At 43.6% G+C, this 20,312-nt stretch overlaps 1 protein-coding gene across 3 annotated transcripts in view; it reads right to left on the bottom strand.

Annotated features, from left to right (window-relative positions):
* The window catches only part of LOC121859756 (myosin light chain kinase, smooth muscle-like), a 90,093-nt gene that overhangs the window by 40,408 nt on the left and 29,373 nt on the right, over positions 1 to 20,312 (bottom strand). For 2 of the 3 annotated variants that reach the window (XM_042356742.1, XM_042356744.1), the window contains exons 4-10: positions 13,099 to 13,255; positions 12,749 to 12,877; positions 11,457 to 11,561; positions 6,309 to 6,440; positions 4,066 to 4,263; positions 1,945 to 2,113; positions 1,332 to 1,485 (exon numbers count right to left, since the gene is read on the bottom strand). In XM_042356742.1, the coding sequence (XP_042212676.1) occupies positions 1,332 to 1,485; positions 1,945 to 2,113; positions 4,066 to 4,263; positions 6,309 to 6,440; positions 11,457 to 11,561; positions 12,749 to 12,877; positions 13,099 to 13,255 (1,044 nt within the window). The remainder of the gene's footprint in view (positions 1 to 1,331; positions 1,486 to 1,944; positions 2,114 to 4,065; positions 4,264 to 6,308; positions 6,441 to 11,456; positions 11,562 to 12,748; positions 12,878 to 13,098; positions 13,256 to 20,312) is intronic. The other variant, XM_042356743.1, reaches the window with a different exon arrangement.

Below are 20,312 nucleotides of genomic sequence, written 5' to 3'. Positions count from 1 at the left end.
ACATTCATCAGTGATTACAACAGGTAAATGGAAGATAACATGCAGCTGCCTAGATTATATTACAGAGGGGGGCAAGGGGTGACTTAATTGAAGTGCATAAACATCTCAGAGGGCACTACTCAGTCAAGTGTCCATATCTGAAGCTGGCGAATGCCCGCCCGCCCCACGAGTGGTCACAGCTCAAGGTTGAAGAAGCCACAAGTCCAGAAAATTGCGAGGGCAAACATTTTCAGGGTGTGAATTAGGAACACTCTTCCAGAAAGTAGGGGCGGGTCCAGAAATATCAAAAGGAAGGGGGTCCAAGAAGTTGTGGGTGGGGGAATATGGCGGATGCAGGAAGCCCACCCAGCTGGGGCGTGGGGAGGGGGGGGCTGTAACCCCCCCCCACCCAGAATTTTTTTTTATATTAACCAATATCATAGGCAATTTGAAGCCATTTTGAAGCCATATCCACTTGATATTAGGAAATATTCTGAGGTCAATAGAAATTAATTTTTACTATACAAAAATGCTTGAGTACCATCTACATTAAAGAGAAGGTATTGGAACTGTCTGAGGAAAAGGGGATTCCTGAACCCCTTGTGGATACGCCCCTGGAAAGTGTTGTGACGGCATTGAGTGTAAGCTCTTTCAAGACCAGACTTGACCAACACTGGAGCAGGTACATATACATTCGGGAGCCAGTGTATGCCCAGTACTTGCCAAAAGTGTGTAAGGGACGTGATCGACCGCTCAAGCGGCTAACGAGCCCATTAGTGGCGAAGAGGATAAAAATAAAAGTAAACTTAATTGATTTTTCGGTGCAAGATGTTTTGCGAGACACTTGTCATTGGATAGTGTTCGTCAACTAGGTAATGTTTGGCATAACAAGGCTCGGAGCAGCTTTATTTACGAGAAAATCTTGGAAAAAATACAAAGTTTGAAATTCATTTATGTGATTTGTATTTTCGAGGTAAGAAATTACTTTTCTTTTATAGATATTCGTTAGGAAGGCGGGTATCCCAGATAGCTGTCAGTAATATTACCTTGACCTAAACTAAACTTCTCAAATACGGTGGAAGAAGGATATAATAACATTGTAGGTTGATAAAAACCTTCACTGAAATGTGTTTAAGAACCAAAGCTGAGGTACAGTACTTTCCCAGTATTGACGTGATTCATAATGGTTGGTGAGGGCGGTAAACGAGTGTATAGAATACTGAGAAATCACTTGACATTCTCCCAATTTCTGAATAATCTTAATTGAGTTATTCCAGTGCTCATGACAACAATGACATAACCTAAAATGCCGGCTGAAGCAGATGGAGGAGTGGACAGTGGAGAAGACTCACCTCACACGAACACTCGGTCTTTCCAGCGTCGTTGATCAGAACGCAGGTGTAGGTACCAGCGTCGGCCGCCGTGGCTGAGGGGATCTCCAGGGTGGCCTCCTTCCCGTTGTAGGTCTGCGAGAACTCCTCACACAGAGGCAGCAGCTCGTTGTTCCTGTCGGTGATACACCGGAGGTATGTTAGCACAGGTATGTCTATGGGGGGATGGGGGAGAGTCTGAACGTTCTTTGACCACCAACATCAAGGTGAATGTGATGTATGGCGCCGCCTACAAGTTGACAGAAACATGTCAAAAGTTATTTAAACACTTTATGACAAGTACTGGTAACAAGCTGCATAGGCTTCTCGCTTTTAAATACAATCAGGCTGTCACGCACGCATAAAGATAAACACGAACTTCCATATATTTCAAACTCACTCTCCGTCTCTCCAAAATTCACATTTGAAACTTTCTCCTCTTGTTTCTCTCTCTGTGCCTCCCCAAACACACATACACAAACACCCTCATCTTGCATACTCCCAAACTCAATCCCTCCCAACACACATACACAAAAACTCTCACATTTCATACTTGCACATTCACTGCCTCCCCACACACCTAGAGAGGACTCACCTGTACCACTTGGCCCTGGGCGTGGGTGAGCCGCGATATTCTGTGGAGAGACGTATCCTGGAGGCCTCCCTGATGGTGGTGGAGGCCATGGTGCGGGTGAAGCGGGGAGCTGTCAGCGGGGACGAATACCACGACCTCACATAACCACTGTACTTATTACCTGTCGCTTCTGTGGGAACATGACAGGATAGCGTTTGTCGCACAGGTAATAGATCATGTGGCTGAGAGTGTAAGACTGTGTGTTTGTTATACTGTATTTGTATTGTAGTGAGGTAATTTTTATTCCTCATGGGCTATTTAGTGGATTTCATATGACATAGTTATGTGGACATGTATTTTTTTCCCCAGGTTTAAAGCATATGACTTCATTAGAATGCCTGCAATTGCTTAGCTTCTACTATACAGTAGATGGGTGAGGGGTGATTTAATTGAAGTTTATAAACATCTCGTAGGGGATTACTCTGCACGAGTGTTCATACCTGGAGCTGGCAGATGCCCGCCCCACAAGGGGTCACATCACAGTTAAAGGTTGAAGAAGCTGTAAGTTCAGAAAATTGTTTGGGCAAACTTTTTAAGAGTTAGAATCGTAAACTCTTGGAACACTGTGTAAGAGAGTGTTGTGATGGCACCGAGTGTGAGCTCATTCAAGACCAGACTTGACCATTGGTGCAGGTACAGATACAGTCTGAAGCCAGTACATGCCCAGTACTTGTCAACAGTGTATAACAGAGACATGACCAACCGCCCAAGTGGCTAACGAGCCGATCAGTAGCGAAGAGGATAAACGTAAAACGTAAAGGTAAAAAAAAAATACTGAGATATGGGCACCTGTGTGAGCAAGTTTATAATTTTTAATTAAGTTGAATAATAACTTGTATACATTTTTCTCTATGTTTGAAAGAACTCAAAACTTTATATTACTGAAAGCCATTCTTCCAACTCAGGGATCTGAAAGTATTATTTTTTATTTTTTTAAATTTACTTGTACTAAGGGTTTGGATTTTTCTTTGACACGTTTTCCACTACTTTATAATTCTGCTAAATAAATATGAAAGATGAATAAATAAGTTTGAGAAATAAATGGCGGGAAGAAGTTGAATCCTGAATTAGTGGAAATCTCCGCGACCCTCTGAGAATTTTTGGAAAATAATATTTCATTTACTTTTACTTTTATCCTCTGCCACTGATCGGCTAGTTAGCCACTTGGGTGGTCAGTCACATCTCTGTTATGAACTGCTGGCAAGTACAGTACTATACTGGGCTTGAACTGCTCCTGAATGTATCTGTACCTGTGCTTATGTCATTTATTCCTGTGAATGTAGAATAATGAAACATAAGATATTGTAAGAAATATTGAAAAGATATCAGGGTAATTATTGACGACTGACCTGCCAACGATTTTCCATAGAAAGTTATTATAAAAACGATGCAATTTCACTGTGTTTTACGGTGGACACTGTTGTAGTTTGTGCAATTGTGTTAAAAGTGGTTACTGTATTTATAATTTTGACTCAACCTAACCTTTGTTGATAAGAAAAACAGATGGCATAAGCGATGCTTGAGAAGACCTCACCAACCTAACCAAAGAAACCAACGTAATCTTACCTAACTTCCAGCCATGACGCTTAACCCTCCGGACCCCCAACATATTAAACAGAAAAAAATTACTATGATGTGGTGTAATTTTATGCATTTTGTGGATGTGAAAGTAGCAGCCTGGTCCGTGCAGCTCTGAGAGTACACTGAGAGTAGGTCTCGATCAGAGCGCTTTGAAATACATCAATAAGATTGGCTATTTACATCCAGGAGTAAGACACCGTCACTGAAATACCGCCGAGAAGACAAAGTAGTGTGCACCTAGGTGCCTAATTCTACCAAACTAAGAATTTTCACAATAAATGTTTATCATATCAAAACTCACTGATGAAAATATAGTAAGAAAATAAACAAAGGCAAATAATGCGTTGGCGGGTTAATCGTCAATATTAACCAATATCAGAATTATTTGAATTTTAAGACTTTTAAGGATCTTAGAAATTTTCTCAGAACATTTTCAGAATGCTGCTTTTATTCCAATCCAGTACATATATAAATAAGTATTAGACAGCTTCGGCGACTTACTGATCACGTCAAGCCTGGCGGTGGCCTGCTCACGGCCCAGGTCGTTCTCTATGGTGACGCGGTAGAGGCCGGCGTCCTGTTGGGTGACTTTTGGGATCTCCAACATCCGTATCTCCTCCTTCTCCACCATCTTGAAACGGCCGTCTTCCAACACCCTGATGGAGTCCTTGTCCCATATCGCCTTCGGAATCGGGTATCCTGTTAAGTCAACATTCACACCATCAGTCACCTTGGTAATGGTTCACCAGGTTATAATGTTTTAACACATTCATACTTAACAGTGTGGTTAAGAAAAAGAAAGGTTCTAAGACACCGCTCTGAATCCTCCACATGTATAAACCTCTGTCAAATATATGGACAGTAATATTTACATAAGTGAAGTCTAAGTACATATAACTATCATATTCTTTGCATCACCTAGGTTAATTATGCAATGATCATTTAAGCAATAATTATCCCTTCCATGTCACGTGTCATGTAACATCCACATAAAATTCTCGCTCCTACTCCTAGTTGGGTCATCATTTTGTTGCTGTCTGTGAGCAGTTTGTTGCTAACAGGAGACGCGAATAAAAGCCTCTCCAAGGAGTTCTCACATTTCAAGTTATCCTCTGACTCTCCCCCTGATAAACAGACAAATCACTAATTGCTGATTAGCCCGTCATCAAACAATTAAAGAAGAAAACTACAATGTGCTTTTAAGTGAACATCAGCAATTTAAAACCAAGCACAAAAAAATATATTAAGTTATCAGTGACATACAAGCACACACACACAAACACAAGTACACACACACACACACAAACACACGCACCCACACACACACACCATCCCCTCATAACACCATCTGTGAGGAGTTACTACACTACGCGTCTGCTGTTCAACACTTAAGCCCACAAGATCTACGTGACCACTCTAAACATTAATCTGTATGTTCACTGTATGTTTCTTTACCTTTTTCTAATGAAGGCTTTTGGTAAACCACCAATGTCAATGTATTCAAGAAGTCATTTATGTCCAATGTTTATTTTCAGCCTTCGGGCTGCAGAACTTTTTCAATAAACCGTTAATAATAATTATTATTATTATTATTATTATTATTATTATTATTATTATTATTATCACACACACACACAGGTATTGGACCCATCGAATGTTTCTCTGAAAGTTCCGAGTCATCCATCACAGGTTCGGTAAAGATTAGCTTTCACGCCCACTTCATTTTCTTTAGAAAATCCTCATTTATGATTAGATGTCAGACACATATAGAACTACCAACCAAAGAAGCTATTATTTTAGTTTTTGGTCATCCAAGGAATTTTAGGAAGGTTTAGGGGGCGAACCCCGGTTAGGTTAGGTTAATTCGGTTACATTAGGTTAGGTTAGGTTAGTTTGGATATCTAAATACAGGGATGAGTGGATGACCGAAACTAAAATGTTACCCCAAAGAAACCTACTTAACTTTATCTAAATTCTTGGCCGGGGGATTCTGCTCCCGGATCCCCCACCATATTAAACAGAAAGAATTTATTTTGATATCTGGTACCAATGAAAGCAACTTTGTTAAGTGTCATGGTGTAATTTTACGTTTCTAGTAGACGTAAGAGTACTGAGTGGGTCAGTTGTAAACAAACAGACGACACGTGGCGACTTGGCAGATTTTTCGCAGGAGTATTTGGTAAACAATTCAACTTCAGACATTACTGTACCTCCAAAATAATGATTATCCAAGAATGTTGAACGGTAATGTGGTAATAATTCGGATCCTGACCGTCTGCTGTTTTTCACTGAAAATAGGTTTAAAAATACCCAGCTTTCACTGATTTTATTATAGGATACTGTATTATATTGGGAAAAAATATAAAACTAGCTGAAATCATATGTTAACCTAACCAAACCTACTGTATATCTTAAGTCGCCTCTATCCAGAAAACTAAGCATATACCCAAGGAAATGAATTAAAATGAAAGTAATCAGCGTACAATACTGTCTAAAAACACCCCATAATTACCGAACCACTTACAATCATGAGTTGCATATTAGTCAGTAACCCAACCTATATCGAAAGTCCAAATGGCAAAAAATTAATTCCTTCTATAGAGACAGGGAAGGGGGCGTTAAAACGAATCGTAACCACAGGTTCTGCTCAGTAAAATGTCGTTTCCCCCCTCCCTGCACACTAACCCATTCCCTTAAGGTGGCGATATACCTGTAACCTTCCAAATATATAATGACACACATACCCTTGACGGCACACTGGAAGGTGACAGTCTCGCCCTCCTCTACGATGCGGTCGTGGGGGATGTAGTAGAACTTGGGTCCATGTGAGCGTCGAGTCTTGGAGCGGGTGCTGGGCTCGGGCGTGAGGCGGCGAGCTGCGGGGAGAAGAGCACAGTCACTTATGGGAACAGTTGTGTCGGATGAGTTGGGTGAGGCATACGGAGGAGTGGGCGAAGGACATAGAAGAGTGGGTGAGGGAAAGACAGGAAGTGAATGAGGGAGGGAAGGATAACAGTGAATGATGGAGGGAAGGATAACAGTGAATGAGGGAGGGGAGGATAACAGTGAATGAGGGAGGGGAGGATAATAGTGAATGAGGGAGGGGAGGATAACAGTGAATGAGGGAGGGAAGGATAACAGTGAATGAGGGAGGGAAGGATAACAGTGAATGATGAAGGGAAGGATAACAGTGAATGAAGGAGGGAAGGATAACAGTGAATGAGGGAGGGGAGGATAACTGAATGAGGGAGGGAGGATAACAGTGAATGAGGGAGGAAGGATAACAGTGAATGAGGAGGGGGAAGGATAACAGTGAATGATGAAGGGAAGGATAACAGTGAATGAAGGAGGGAAGGATAACAGTGAATGAGGGAGGGGAGGATAACAGTGAATGAGGGAGGGGAGGATAACAGTGAATGAGGGAGGGAAGGATAACAGTGAATGAGGGAGGGAAGGATAACAGTGAATGAGGGAGGGAAGGATAACAGTGAATGAGGGAGGGAAAGATAACAGTGAACGAGGGAGGGAAGGATAACAGTGAATGAGGGAGGGAAGGATAACAGTGAATGAGGGAGGGAAGGATAACAGTGGATGAGGGAAGGAAAAATAACAGTGGATGAGGGAATGAGAAAAGAGAGTGGATAAAGAACAGGGGAGAATGGTGACCAAGAATTAGTTAAATGTCACCTCGCCGTTTTCTCAGATGATAGATTTTTTTTTTCCACAAATACGAAAACACTGATGAAACACAAATGAACGATATTCTCAGACATTAACACACGTTATTTACGATGACTCTTAAACTAAGCAAAACATGATTATATTCACGGTTTAATTAGGGAATTGCGAATGACACGCTTGACAGGTTATTCAAATGCTATCTTCAAAGGACCTTGATAACAAAGCAGTCGAGATATCTTTAAGTGTCAGTGATTAGTGTTTTATATTATGATCTTGGTATCTTATGAGTTATCTGGGAAGTTTACAGATAAAGATCACTCCTCAGGTTCACATAACTGTTATCATAAGATACACTGGAGATTCAACAGTAAATTAACTTAACGTAATTTGTCGCCATGAAGATTAGAGAATGAACTGATATCTCTGTATATCTTCAGTCGCCATGGAGATTCAACACTAAATTAACATTATTGTTATCCCCTAGTAGTTATCCCACTCATCAATTCTCTTTCGTAACTACCAAGCTTCTTCCTACTTGACGGGAAGGTTAAAAGTATAATTACAAGATAAATCATAAACAAGAGATTACCTGATAACGCCTCTTCACTCACCAGCCTCAACTAGAAGTCTTAACCGAGTTTAGAATCTAAAAAAGTTGGTAGGATGATGAATATTTCTCATGATCGGAGACGTAATAATGTTTATAACTAATTGTTTTATACTAAAATATAATAAATACGTCTAAAAATAATACTATCTCTTACTACCGGACACCTGAGGAGGAAAATCATTTTGTCCCCTAACCTGTGTTAAATTTACTATGTCTAGTTAAGGTAAAGTCTAGGCGTGATTTGGGATTTATTTTTTGGGAGCGTTATTTTAATGTTTTAGCTTACGTTACCGAGTTAGTTATCTGCGTCTTCAGTTACAAGGAACATTCACCGTAAGAACCTTTGGGAATTTGGCCTCAGGGTCTTGGCTCCTATACTGAAGACGAACACAAGGCCGAAGTCATCAGAATACAATATTAAAAGTGACTCTAATGATCGAGATTTGTCCTAGGTTGAAGATATTTATTAATATAGTTCAAATCTGTAACTATTACACTGCACAACACTCGCATCAACACAACCATGCACAAGTTATAGAACACAATCATGCAAGAGACGGCCGATGGCCGTAGTAGCATAATGCTACTAATATTACCATTCTTCAATGAACAGTAATCAACAAAAATTATTCTCAAGTCAAAGGCGTAGAAGGATATGATGAGTATAAAATCGAGCATACTTACCAAGGATGCACAAAAAATAAGAGAACAATAAATACAAATAAGGGGAAAACAGAGAAAGATTAAGACACTGTAGACGCGCCGGTCACTGGGTAATGCCAAGGTTGATCGAGTCATTAGTTGTACAGTGTTTACAAAGTGCCTACATGTTTACACATTCCCTTCAAGGAGTTACACGTTAAACACAGCAGTATAATGTATAATCCATAATTTTCTGTATATAACTATATTTTCACCATGCTCGCTGTGACTTAGGTGAATTATAATATATAGAAAATGATGCACTACCTACCAGTGTTTTAAATGTGTAGCTTTCTCGGGAATCTGTAAACACAAACTTCACGGGACTTGGTAAACACAGTGCACACGGTTAATTCTCCACACGGTACTTTCTGTTAGCAGCAAGACACTGTATGTAAATGAAATATTGCACGCTTAAGTATCATGCTTGTAAAATGGTCTTCATTAAATCATTTCCCGATTATCAACGAAAAAAAAAGGAAAACAAATTGCGAATTAAAGCTTTTATTAAGATTTTGTTATTGGAGTTTCTACTGTATACTGAAGTGCGACTTGTAGAAGGAAGGTTGAAGTGGGGGGGTCTGGGTAATACCGCTCAACCTGGGAGGTGTGTGTGTGTGTGTGTGTGTGTGTGTGTCTGTCTGTCTGTACAGGGGGGTTCAGGGGGTCCGGACCCCCCATTTCCATTAGAAAATTCCAATACTTTTTCTTTAAGGCATTTGTACTCAAGAATTTTTTTTACAGAAAAAAGTAATTACTACTGACTTCAGAGCATCTCCCAATATCAAATTCATATAACCACAAAATGCCCACAATATTGGTCAGATTTCAAAATTTCCCCGAGGGTGCTGGACTCGCCATCTAACCCCCACCCACAACTTCTTTAACCCCCCTCCCCCTTTTGATATTCCTGAATCAGCCCTGGTGTGTGTGTATGTGTGTGTGTGTGTGTGTGTGTGATGCCCTAGAGGTGGTGTGTGGACATACCATAGTGATGTGGCAGGGGTGTGTGGGTGTACCACAATAGCGTGGTAGGGGTGTGTGGGTGTACCATAGTTGTGTGGTAAGGTTGTGTGGGTGTATCACAATAGTATGGTAGGGGTGTGTGTACCATAGTTGTATGGTAAGGGCGTGTGGGTGTACCACAATAATGTGGTAGGGGTGTGTGGGTGTACCATAGTTGTGTGGTAAGGTTGTGTGGGTGAACCACAATAGTGTGGTAGAGGTGTGTGGGTGTACCACAATGGTGTGGTATGGGTATGTGGGTGTACCATAATTGTGGTAGGGGTGGGTGTACCATATTGGTGTGGTAGGGTGTGGGGTTACCACAGTTAGTGGTGGGTGTGTGGGTGTACCACAGTGGTGTGTAGGGGTGTGGGTGTACCATATTGGTGTGGTAGGGGTGTGTGGGTGTACCATAGTGACATGTGGGTACCACAGTGGTGTGGTAGGGGTGTGTGGGTGCAAGAGGGGTGTGTGGGTGCACCACAGTGGTATGGTAGGGGGGTGTGTGGGTGTACCACAGTAGTGTGTTAGGTGTGTGGGTGCACCATAGTGGTGTGGTAGGGGTGTGTGGTGGTGGGTGGGTACAGTGTAGTGTGTTAGGGGTGTGTGGGTGTACCATATTGGTGTGGTAGGGGTGTGGGTGTGCACAGTACCAGGGGTGTGTACCAGTGGTGTGGGGGGTGTGTGGGTGGCCATAGTGGGGTGATTGGTGTGGTGTGTGGGTGGGTGTGTAGGGGCGTGTATTGGTGTGGGTGGTGTGGGGGGTGGTGTGGTGGTGTACCCAGTGTGTGGGTGTACCATATTGGTGTGGTAGGGGTGTGTGGGTGTACCATGGTGGTGTGGTAGGGGTGTGTGGGTGTACCATATTGGTGTGGTAGGGTTGTCTGTGTGCATCATATTATGTGTGGTAGGGTGTGTGGGTGTACCATATTGGTGTGGTAGGGTGTGTGGTGTACCATAGTGGTGTGTGTGGGGATGTGTGGGTGTACCATATTGGTGTGGTAGGGGGTGTGTGGGTGTACCATGTGGTGTGGTGGGGTGTGTGGGTGTACCATAGTGTGTGGTAGGGGTGTGTGGGTACCCATGAGTGGTGTGGTAGGGGGTGTGTGGGTGTACCATAGTGGTGTGGTGGGGTGTATGGGTGTACCATGTGGTGTGTGTGTGTGGGGTGCACCATAGTGGTGTGTGGGTGTACCATAGTGGGGGGTGTGGTGTACCATATTGGTGTGGTCGGGGCATGTGGGCGTACCATAGTGGTGTGGTAGGGGTGTGTGGGTGTACCATATTGGTGTGGTGGGAGTGTGTGGGTGTACCATAGTGGTGTGGTAGGGTGTGTGGGTGTACCATATTGGTGTGGTAGGGTGTATGGGTGTACCATAGCGGTGTGTGTGGGGTGTGGGTGTACTATAGCGTGTGGTAGGGGGTGTGTGGGTGTACCATATTGGTGTGGTGGGGTGTGTGGGTGTACCATATTGGTGTGGTGGGGGCGTGTGGGTGTACCATTGGTGTGTGTGGGGTGTGTGGGTGGTGTATGGTGTGTGGGTGTACCATAGTGGTGTGGTGGGGTGTGTGGGTGTACCATGGTGGTGTGGTAGGGGTGTGTGGGTGTACCATAGTGGTGTGGTAGGGGTGTGTGGGTGTACCATAGTGGTGTGGTAGGGGTGTGTGGGTGTACCATAGTGGTGTGGTAGGGGTGTGTGGGTGTACCATAGTGGTGTGGTAGGGGTGTGTGGGTGTACCATATTGGTGTGGTAGGGGTGTGTGGGTGTACCACAGTAGTGTGGTAGGGGTGTGTCGGTAGAGAAGGGTGTGGTTGAGTTGAGAGAGCTTGCTGGTGTGTGAGGTGTGGTGAGGTGTGTTGGTGGCGTGGTGATGTGGGGGGAGCAAGGCTAACCATGGAGCAGGGGAGAAGAGCCGCGGGAGAGAGGTCGCCAGTGAGAGACGCTGATGGAGGGTTCTCTCCAGCCGACGCCAGCCCATGAGTGAGCGCTTCCTTCACCTGCAAGACCCCAACAGAGGTGATAACCAGTGATGCCTTCCTCCACATGCTTAACGTTAACACTTATACTAAGCACAGCCAGGACTCAGATTCTCGAACGTTCCTACAATGAATATTCCTCTTAAATGGAGATGTAAGATTATACCCAATTGGTTAACTTAAACTAAAACACAAGAATTACATCAAAATTACACCGAGACTCTACCTTAACGAGATACATTTACTTAAAACCAGTTAGGTGACAAAACTTAGGTGATTTGTTATTAATATTGTATATATCTTAATATTGTCTGATGTTAATGAAATATATTCAATCTCGGTGTAACTATGGTATTATTTTCTTAAGTACTTTTTGATTTCTAGCATAAGCCAATTAATTACATCTTTCACTTGCGAAGAATATTTATCGTTAGAGCCTTTGAGGGCCTGAACAACACACAGCGGTGCCTGGATCACTGACCCATGGTATGAAGTACTGTACTGTACTGTACACCCACACTCAGCCGATACACAAACACTCACAACTACACTCATCTATATTAAGGTATTTTATCAACTTAACATAATATTTTAGAAACAATTACTATACCACTAATATGGCTCCTATTGGTGGTCTTATTGTATTTATTTGAAAAATTAGATTTAAAAGATATTAGATTAGTGACAAGTTGACAACATTTATTAGATATTGTCAGGAATTGTGAAAATATAAATAATCAAAACTTCCTTTACTTGTTAAGATATGAGAGATACAATTTTCATTTCTTATCATTTTGTGGTGTAGAGTAAGCCTTTTATTGTACCACGAATATACAATGTCAAGTTCTTATATGTCACTACTGTACTTTATTTAAACAGTAAAAAACACATACAAGTTCCCATTGAATCAATGTGCACATAGTGTATCTGTGCAAGTATACAAACAATGGTAAAAATTAAGCTGACCTAACCAAAGATATTCCAAGAAAATAGTTAAAAGTTTATTTTCATTAGGGTCGGTCTATCTATCTATCTTTCTTTCTTTCTATCCATCTATCGATGCCACCAATAACAGTCACAGGAACAGACAATACCACAACTCATTTTTATTTACAATAGTGAGCGCATCAAAATAACAAAGAAAACAAAAATCTATTTTGTGAAAACGTAAATATTGAAGCAATAACTTTGGTAAACTTGTGACTCACGCTGGAACCCGACGGAGGGTGAGCGAGAGAACCTGGTTGGTGTGTTGGTCCTGGAGGGTGTGGTCCTGCGGGAGAGGTCTGGTCGATGTTCAAGCTGAACGGTCACATCGTTCTCCTTATCGTCAGCCACTGTGAGGGGTGAGACACAGTTTCATGTTGAGATCCATGCACTGATAATTATGTCTCTAATTCTATATAATTATGTTATTCGCTAACTCCAGTTTGTGATTTGTAAGTCTGTCCTTCTTCCTGCATGAGTGTTCTTGTTTGAGTAAATACTTTTAATTAAAAAAACTATCAAGACGAGGAGATAGGTAACCAGAGGAGGAGCAAGAAGAGGAAGTACTTACTCTCGACGACGAGGGTGGCAGAGGTGACGGCTTTGCCCATGTCGTTGAAGATGATACAGGAGTACTCGCCCTCGTCCTCCGGGTACACCTCGCGGATCTTGAGTCTCACCCGCGACCCGTCCCACTCGCTCTCCACGTCCCCGCCCAGCTTCAGCACCTGGGTGACCAACGCGACACAACATTAACACATGACGTGGATGAGTAATAGGGAAGCAGGTAGGCAACATGATGGAATTGGAACATTATAAGTGGAAACAATGTGGCGACTGTCCACTCCTCACTCTACCACCATAACCATCACTTGCTCCAACTTGACACCAGAAGAAGAAACTGCTTCACGAAGCTACTCGACCTCAGTGAGCACCGTTTCAAAACCAGTTTCCCATCTGACTATGAGACCGAGGTATCGAAGCAAGTGTGTCTGCCTGGTAAGATGAGTCTTTTCTACGGCCTACGGTGTTCCTCTTCTCCCGGGGAGTGGACGACGAATTGTATTAAGGACTACTGCTGGTGGTGTTGTGATGGTTTAAAGGTAGTGAACTACGGCGTTAATCCCTGGTTCTTTGCAGTTGACCATCGTAACCTAGACTTGCTACCTGAGCTGCCATTTCTATCAGGTTTCTGTGTTGTTGTATAGAGTAGGTGTATTTAATGTTTAAAGTAAGAGTAATTGGGTAATATTTTGGTGTTTTGACAAATGCATAGTTGTTACTTTTGTTTTGATAATTGCATATTTGTTTTACTTGTTTTATTTAATGTACCTAATAAACTAACTTAATCAATACTTAATATAAATGTTATTGAATTATTTAGTTTACTTCATAACCTTCTTATCCCTTTCATAACTTAAATTTGTCTGTCACTATAAGTGTTTATTATGTGTGTGCTCCTTACTTGCTGCATCCACGTATTTCAACCCCTAGATTATTCACACCGTATATTTACTTGTCAACTTTGCCTTTCCTCAATGTTGTGGGTAGCAAGGAGGGACATCACAACATGTACCTAACTTTTTACCAAACCTAACTACCATGGCAGTCATAATGTCTACCAAAACAGTACTAATAACATCTCCAAAATCAATAACTATAACATTCATTTATGTCTACAACATATAACATTACTGGCCACCTACAACAAACTGGGAGATAAGAAATGTACTTACATAACCCTCGACAGACCTTGAGGGATACAAGATATAAAAGTACAAATTAGATAAAATGAAAGACATTAATTTAATTAGAGTCTGAATAAAAAAAGTTACTGTAATCATACCACGAACATTTAAGTACCGTACGTGATTTTAGTATAATTTATAATTTATTATTCCCAATCTTTTCAATGAGCCTCCCAATACACGCCATTCTTTGCCACCTTTATTTCTTACGAGTTGCCATTAGTCGATATTCAGCATCATTCATCTCCTCTAATCCATTTGTTTAACTTTTTGTGGTATTTTCTCCCCTCTCGTTTTTCTATCTGTGTAAACCAGACTCATCTCTTACCACAACATAATTATTTTCGTCTGTCTTACCCCTTACTGTACAGAGTAATGACAGTACACACTCGTAGCACAGGTCCAGGGAGAGTGAGTGAAAGGGGCAGCGAGAGTAAGGGTGTGTGGCTGTGTAACTATGTAAGAGTGAGGGAGAGAGGCTGCAACAGGTGATGGATGTTGAGACAAATGGGAAGAGATTGTCGAGGCGTGACCCAGCTTGTATCTGTCAGCGAGGCTCGTAAAGGGACATTAGTGGCCAATCTTCTCCCATTACACAGGTTGTGATTGGTTTAATTAGACAGTTGCGCCCCAGCCGAGTCACCTTCCGTAATGACCACCCCCCACCCGCTCCCACCCATATTACTCTACCTCACACCCACTTCCACCCATATTACTCTACCTTACACCCACTTCCACCCATATTACTCTACCTTACACCCACTACCACCCATATTACTCTACCTCACACCTACTTCCACCCATATTACTCTACCTTACACCTATTTATTTATTTATTTTTTAAATGGCCCCCAGCCTCCCCCAAAAGCCACATTTTCGCCGCCATTTTATTACCTTAAAATTAAATATCCTAATACATAAGTAGCTACCGTAGCTGTGTTGAGTTAGTTGAGCCGCAGATCTATGCGGCATTCAGTGACTGTTGCCTCATAGTCAATATCTGCAACTGTTGTCGGCTTTGGGGCCGATGCTCTCGTTCCCCCGAGGCAGAGCAAAGCAGACCTAAGGAGAGAGAAGGACAGTCGACATCTCATCCAGGCTGTAACATAATTTCTGTGCTGTTGCTTCTGTTCGGATAGCACCTCTGCGAGTCTGGCATAGAAGCATCTTGCACTTGGTCCCATCCCACCAGAGGTTGTGAACACCAGAGGAGTGAAGCTGCCTTGATCAACGTTCTGAATACTCTCCCCATATGCCCATATCTTGTCATTCTCGTTCCAACTGTGTGCAGCATCGAGAGCTAAGTTATGGTGACATGCAGCCATGGGATCAAAAATCCTGATGTCGAAGAAGGCTCGCTGTCCCAGCGTCCAGAATCCTCGAGCACTGACGTCAACACGGGGTTCGTTGGATGTGTTTGAAGTCTTATGTTGGAAATTCTCACCGTCCAATGGAAGGAGGGTCGGTTCGACCCTGACATCACGACAGATTTCCTTCAACATATTTGCTGTGAAAGCCCTTACTTCGTCATGCCTCATGCATATGAAGCCCCCTTTCTTGCACACCATGATCGACGTCATAGGAAGAGCCACACATGCATTGGGAGGGCAAACCTTCTACTGACCTACCATACCTTAGAGCAATGGCATCTGTAAATTCTTGTTTATTGAGACTGAAACCATTTGCCCTTATCGGTAACATAGTTAACCAGTTCGAGGCGCCCACCTCCTGCGCTATAGCTACTTTTTTTCTCTAATTCTCTGGTACTTGAAGCATCAGTTGCTGCAACTTATCACTTTGGCTGTGCTGTCGTTCTGTCGTAATGGACCGTCGAATCTGGTTTACTTCGCTGGTATCCACCTCACCTGTTGCGTTCTGAGCTATTATGTGGTCAGTGAGGGCTGCCGTGAGCTTAACTGAGCTTTGATGTTCGCTGGCAGCAATCTCCTCTGGGTTGGTCAATCCCATTCCTCCCAGTCTCGGTGGTAGTGCAAGGAGTGGTCTTTCTGCTGGAGCCAAGTGAAGATGTTTCACTAATTTTGGAATGAAACTGACGCCGATAGCTTCTTCCAGAGGGTGGGGGAGGGGTCCGATACCAGGGACAGTGCGCGTCAGGTAGTTCCAGCGATGCTTGACTTCATAGGTGAATGCCGCAAAAGCTGCATGTGTTAGCAATATCCGACAGATCTTGGATTTCCCAAACCCACTCATTCACCTTTCCCATTACGTACTCAGTCTTGAAGTTCATCGTGCCGATTACTGCACCTAGGTGTCTTTGGCCATCCTTTGTTATTTTGACCTCACTTCCACCAAACACCTCCATTGCCCTTCATAATGTTCTGGCTTCACAATGAGGAAGGACTTGCTGGCATTTGGGTGGTACCCTATTTGTGGACCACCTCCACTTTTCCTACTCCTGTAAGGTCGTCAGCATACGCCACTTGCTTGACCTCGGTTGTTTCAAATTTTATTGTGTGTTGGAGCACGGATAGGCCTATTGCGTACATTGTCATTGCAACAGGGTCCCCCTACCTTGTTCCCTCAGTTGACTGTATGATGGTATCACCTCTTAGAGCATTGGTGCTTACTCTATAGAGGTCTGATGGATTCCTATAGGTGTTTTCAACATACATCGCAAAGCTTGGACACTTGATCTTGATGTTATGCAGTGCGGCCTTGCGGTTAAGTATGTTGAATGCGTTGGAAGCGTCAACCAGGAGAACGGCCTCACAATCACGCTGCTCAAAAATCGTTCTCATGGCGTGAATGGTAGCTTCCCCACCAGCCTGGTGGCCAACACAAACTTGCAGGTTCCCTGCCGCTACCCTGACATCATCCTTTACAACCTCCATACGCCTCAGCACTTCCCCCACCCCTATAGGCCAACATCCTGGATTTTTATCCAGGGGAATGAGGCGGCAGGCCGTCAGAACATGGAGGTTGCTAGCTTTCTTGCAAGGGCGGCAATGGCAGTGCAGAGATCACTTGCTACGGGGCCAAACTTGTTAGTGCTGAGGATGTCTCTCCAGCCGTTTGCATCCAGGCCTGAAGGGCCAGTCCTTCCCTGAGTTTTCAGTGCCTTTTTCTCGAACAAGACAGCATTTGGTGGAATATAGTCACCCTGGAACTTGATGCATTCCTCTTCACTTGCAGGGGCATGTTTTTCTTCAGTTGTTTTAATGTCTCTCTGTTTATTGGCATCACCCAACCGGAGGATTCCTCTGTGAGAGATCTTACCGCCAAAGACACTTTTCCCACACGCATTTTGTTTCCAAACTTTCTTGCAACGTCATCGGTGTTTTGCTTTCCGTATCTTATAAATTTTAGTCTCTCTTGCAGTGTTCTTGCTTCACATAAGAGATCATCAAGGGCCCCATTCTGCCACATTGTCAATCTTCTCTTCATTGCTGCTACATTTTCTTTGTGCTTAGTCTTTGTGTGTGTCCTCTGACAGAATAGATGTGGTATTATTGCCAGTATTTGAAGAGCTAAAGGGGCAAGGAAGCAGTCCTGGGTGTACTCGGTTATGAGGCGAGTCATCTCCCGAATCATTTCTTTGGTGGTCACACACTTGGGTGGTTCAAACAGGTTAGCTGGCGACCACATGACAATTTCTGAGTACGTTTCTTTAACCGATGGCATTTTCCATCGACATGCCATTCCACTGTGGTGGCTGTCTACCATTCACCTCGTGGACATCTGCTATTATTGGAGCAGCGTTTATTGGTACTACATTTTCAGGGGGAGTAGACTCACTGCTGTCATTTAGGATATCATCTGGCGGTTGGGTCCCGGCGATACCCACTGTGGCCTCCTGTGTCGGTTCCCTGGCATGTGGGTTCCGACAATTGTTTCCCTTTCTGCAAACCACACATGGTCAATCGGTTGTTTCACAGCTAATGCAATTTTGATTCTGGCTAGAACAGACGCAACAATGTCTGTTACCCGGCATAGTATTCCGCACTTCGGGCGACAGTACATCCGCCTACGACATCTGCTTTGGTCCCATACAGAAGAAGAAATTAGTTCTTATGAGGAAAGGGCGGAGAGGTGACAAGCTGGACTGCTGTGTCCGGGTAGTAGGGGCATACGTGCGCGCGTGAGTGTGTAGGCCACCCCCCTGAGGGCGACAATCCACACATCAGAGTGATACACTGGGAGCAAGAATTGTCACACCTAACACTTGCTTATATATCCTTGGCAGAAATAACCATTATTTCTATGGTCGCACTGATTTAAGATTAGTTATATATACTCACTTGGTCGGCTGTCACTACATGAAGTGACCGTTACTTGTGGGAGGTGACCACAAGCGTAGAACACTTGGCCTGTCACTGACCATAGGGGCGAGAGGCCCCCCGCCAAAGTAGGTCTATCGACACTGGCACTATCACCTGGCACCTGTACCAGCCATCCCGCTAAGCACTCACAACTCGCTTGGTGATCGCCGGTTGAACACACGGAATATTTGCGATTAATGCCGTAAGGGATGAGAAGCACCTTCAGTGACAATGCCTACGGTGACATCCGATATTCACCGACACGCTATGAAATTTCCGTTCCACATTCCGAGTATGTCTCCTCCAATAACACCTTAGATCAGGGAGGACACTCCACCACACCCACGCCGCGCTGGCCGCCTACTACACCCACTACCACCCATATTACACTACCTTACACCCACTACCACCCATATTACTCTACCTTACACCCACTACCACACATATTACTCTACCATACACCCACTACCACCCATATTACTCTACCTTACACCCACTACCACCCATATTACTCTACCATACACCCACTACCACCCATATTACTCTACCATACACCCACTACCACCCATATTACTCCACCTTACACCCCACTACCACCCATATTACTCTGCCCTTACACCCACTACCACCCATATTACACTACCTTACACCCACTACCACCCATATTACTCTACCTTACACCCACTACCACCCATATTACAGTACCTTACACCCACTACCACCCACATTACTCTACCTTACACCCACTACCACCCATATTACAGTATCTTACACCCACTACCAGCCCACATTACTCTACCTTACACCCACTATTGCACCTTTCCTCTCCGTCGGGATAAACTTTTCGCCAACCTCTACTTCATCTCTCTTTCTCTCCTCCTTCACCAGCTTCTTACACTAGTGTTTGAAAATCACTCGCATAGATAAAAGCACACAATAAGTGTGGGCCATCACACAATAAGTGTGGGCCATCACACAATAAGTGTGGCCCATCACACAATAAGTGTGGCCCATCACACAATAAGTGTGGCCCATCACACAATAAGTGTGGCCCATCGCACAATAAGTGTGGCCCATCACACATTAAGTGTGGCCCTCATCACACATTAAGTGTGGCCCTCATCACATTAAGTGTGGCCCTCATCACACATTAAGTGTGGCCCTCATCACACTTTGAGTGTGGCCCTCATCACACTTTGAGTGTGCCTCATCACACTCCCTCATCTTTGAGTGTGGCCATCCACACATTAAGTGTGGCCCTCATCATAACACATCACACAATAAGTGTGCCCACATCCCACATCACACATTAAGTGGCCCTCATCATAAATGTGGCCCCATCACACAATGTGTGACCCTCATCACACAATCGTGTGGCCCTCATTACACATTAAGTGACCCCTCATCACACCTCTGTGGCCCACATCACACAAGTGTAGCCCCCATCATCATCACACACAAGTGTGGCCTCATCACACAAAATAAGACTGTCATCACACATTAAGTGTGACCATCATCACACAAGTGTAGCCCTCATGACACACTAAATGTGACCATCATCACACATTAAGTGTGGCCCTCATCACACACTAAATAAGACCGTCATCACACATTAAGCGTGGCCCTCATCACACACTAAATGTGACCATCATCACACATTAAGTGTGACCATCATCACACACTAAATATGACCATCATCACACATTAAGTGTGACCATCATCACACATTAAGTGTGGCCCTCATCACACACTAAATG

Source organism: Homarus americanus, unplaced genomic scaffold, assembly GCF_018991925.1.
Source record: "Homarus americanus isolate GMGI-L3 unplaced genomic scaffold, GMGI_Hamer_2.0 scaffold27231, whole genome shotgun sequence".
NCBI lineage: Eukaryota > Metazoa > Arthropoda > Malacostraca > Decapoda > Nephropidae > Homarus > Homarus americanus.
Note: the sequence above shows the minus strand (reverse complement) of the source record. Positions and strands in the feature narration are given on the sequence as shown.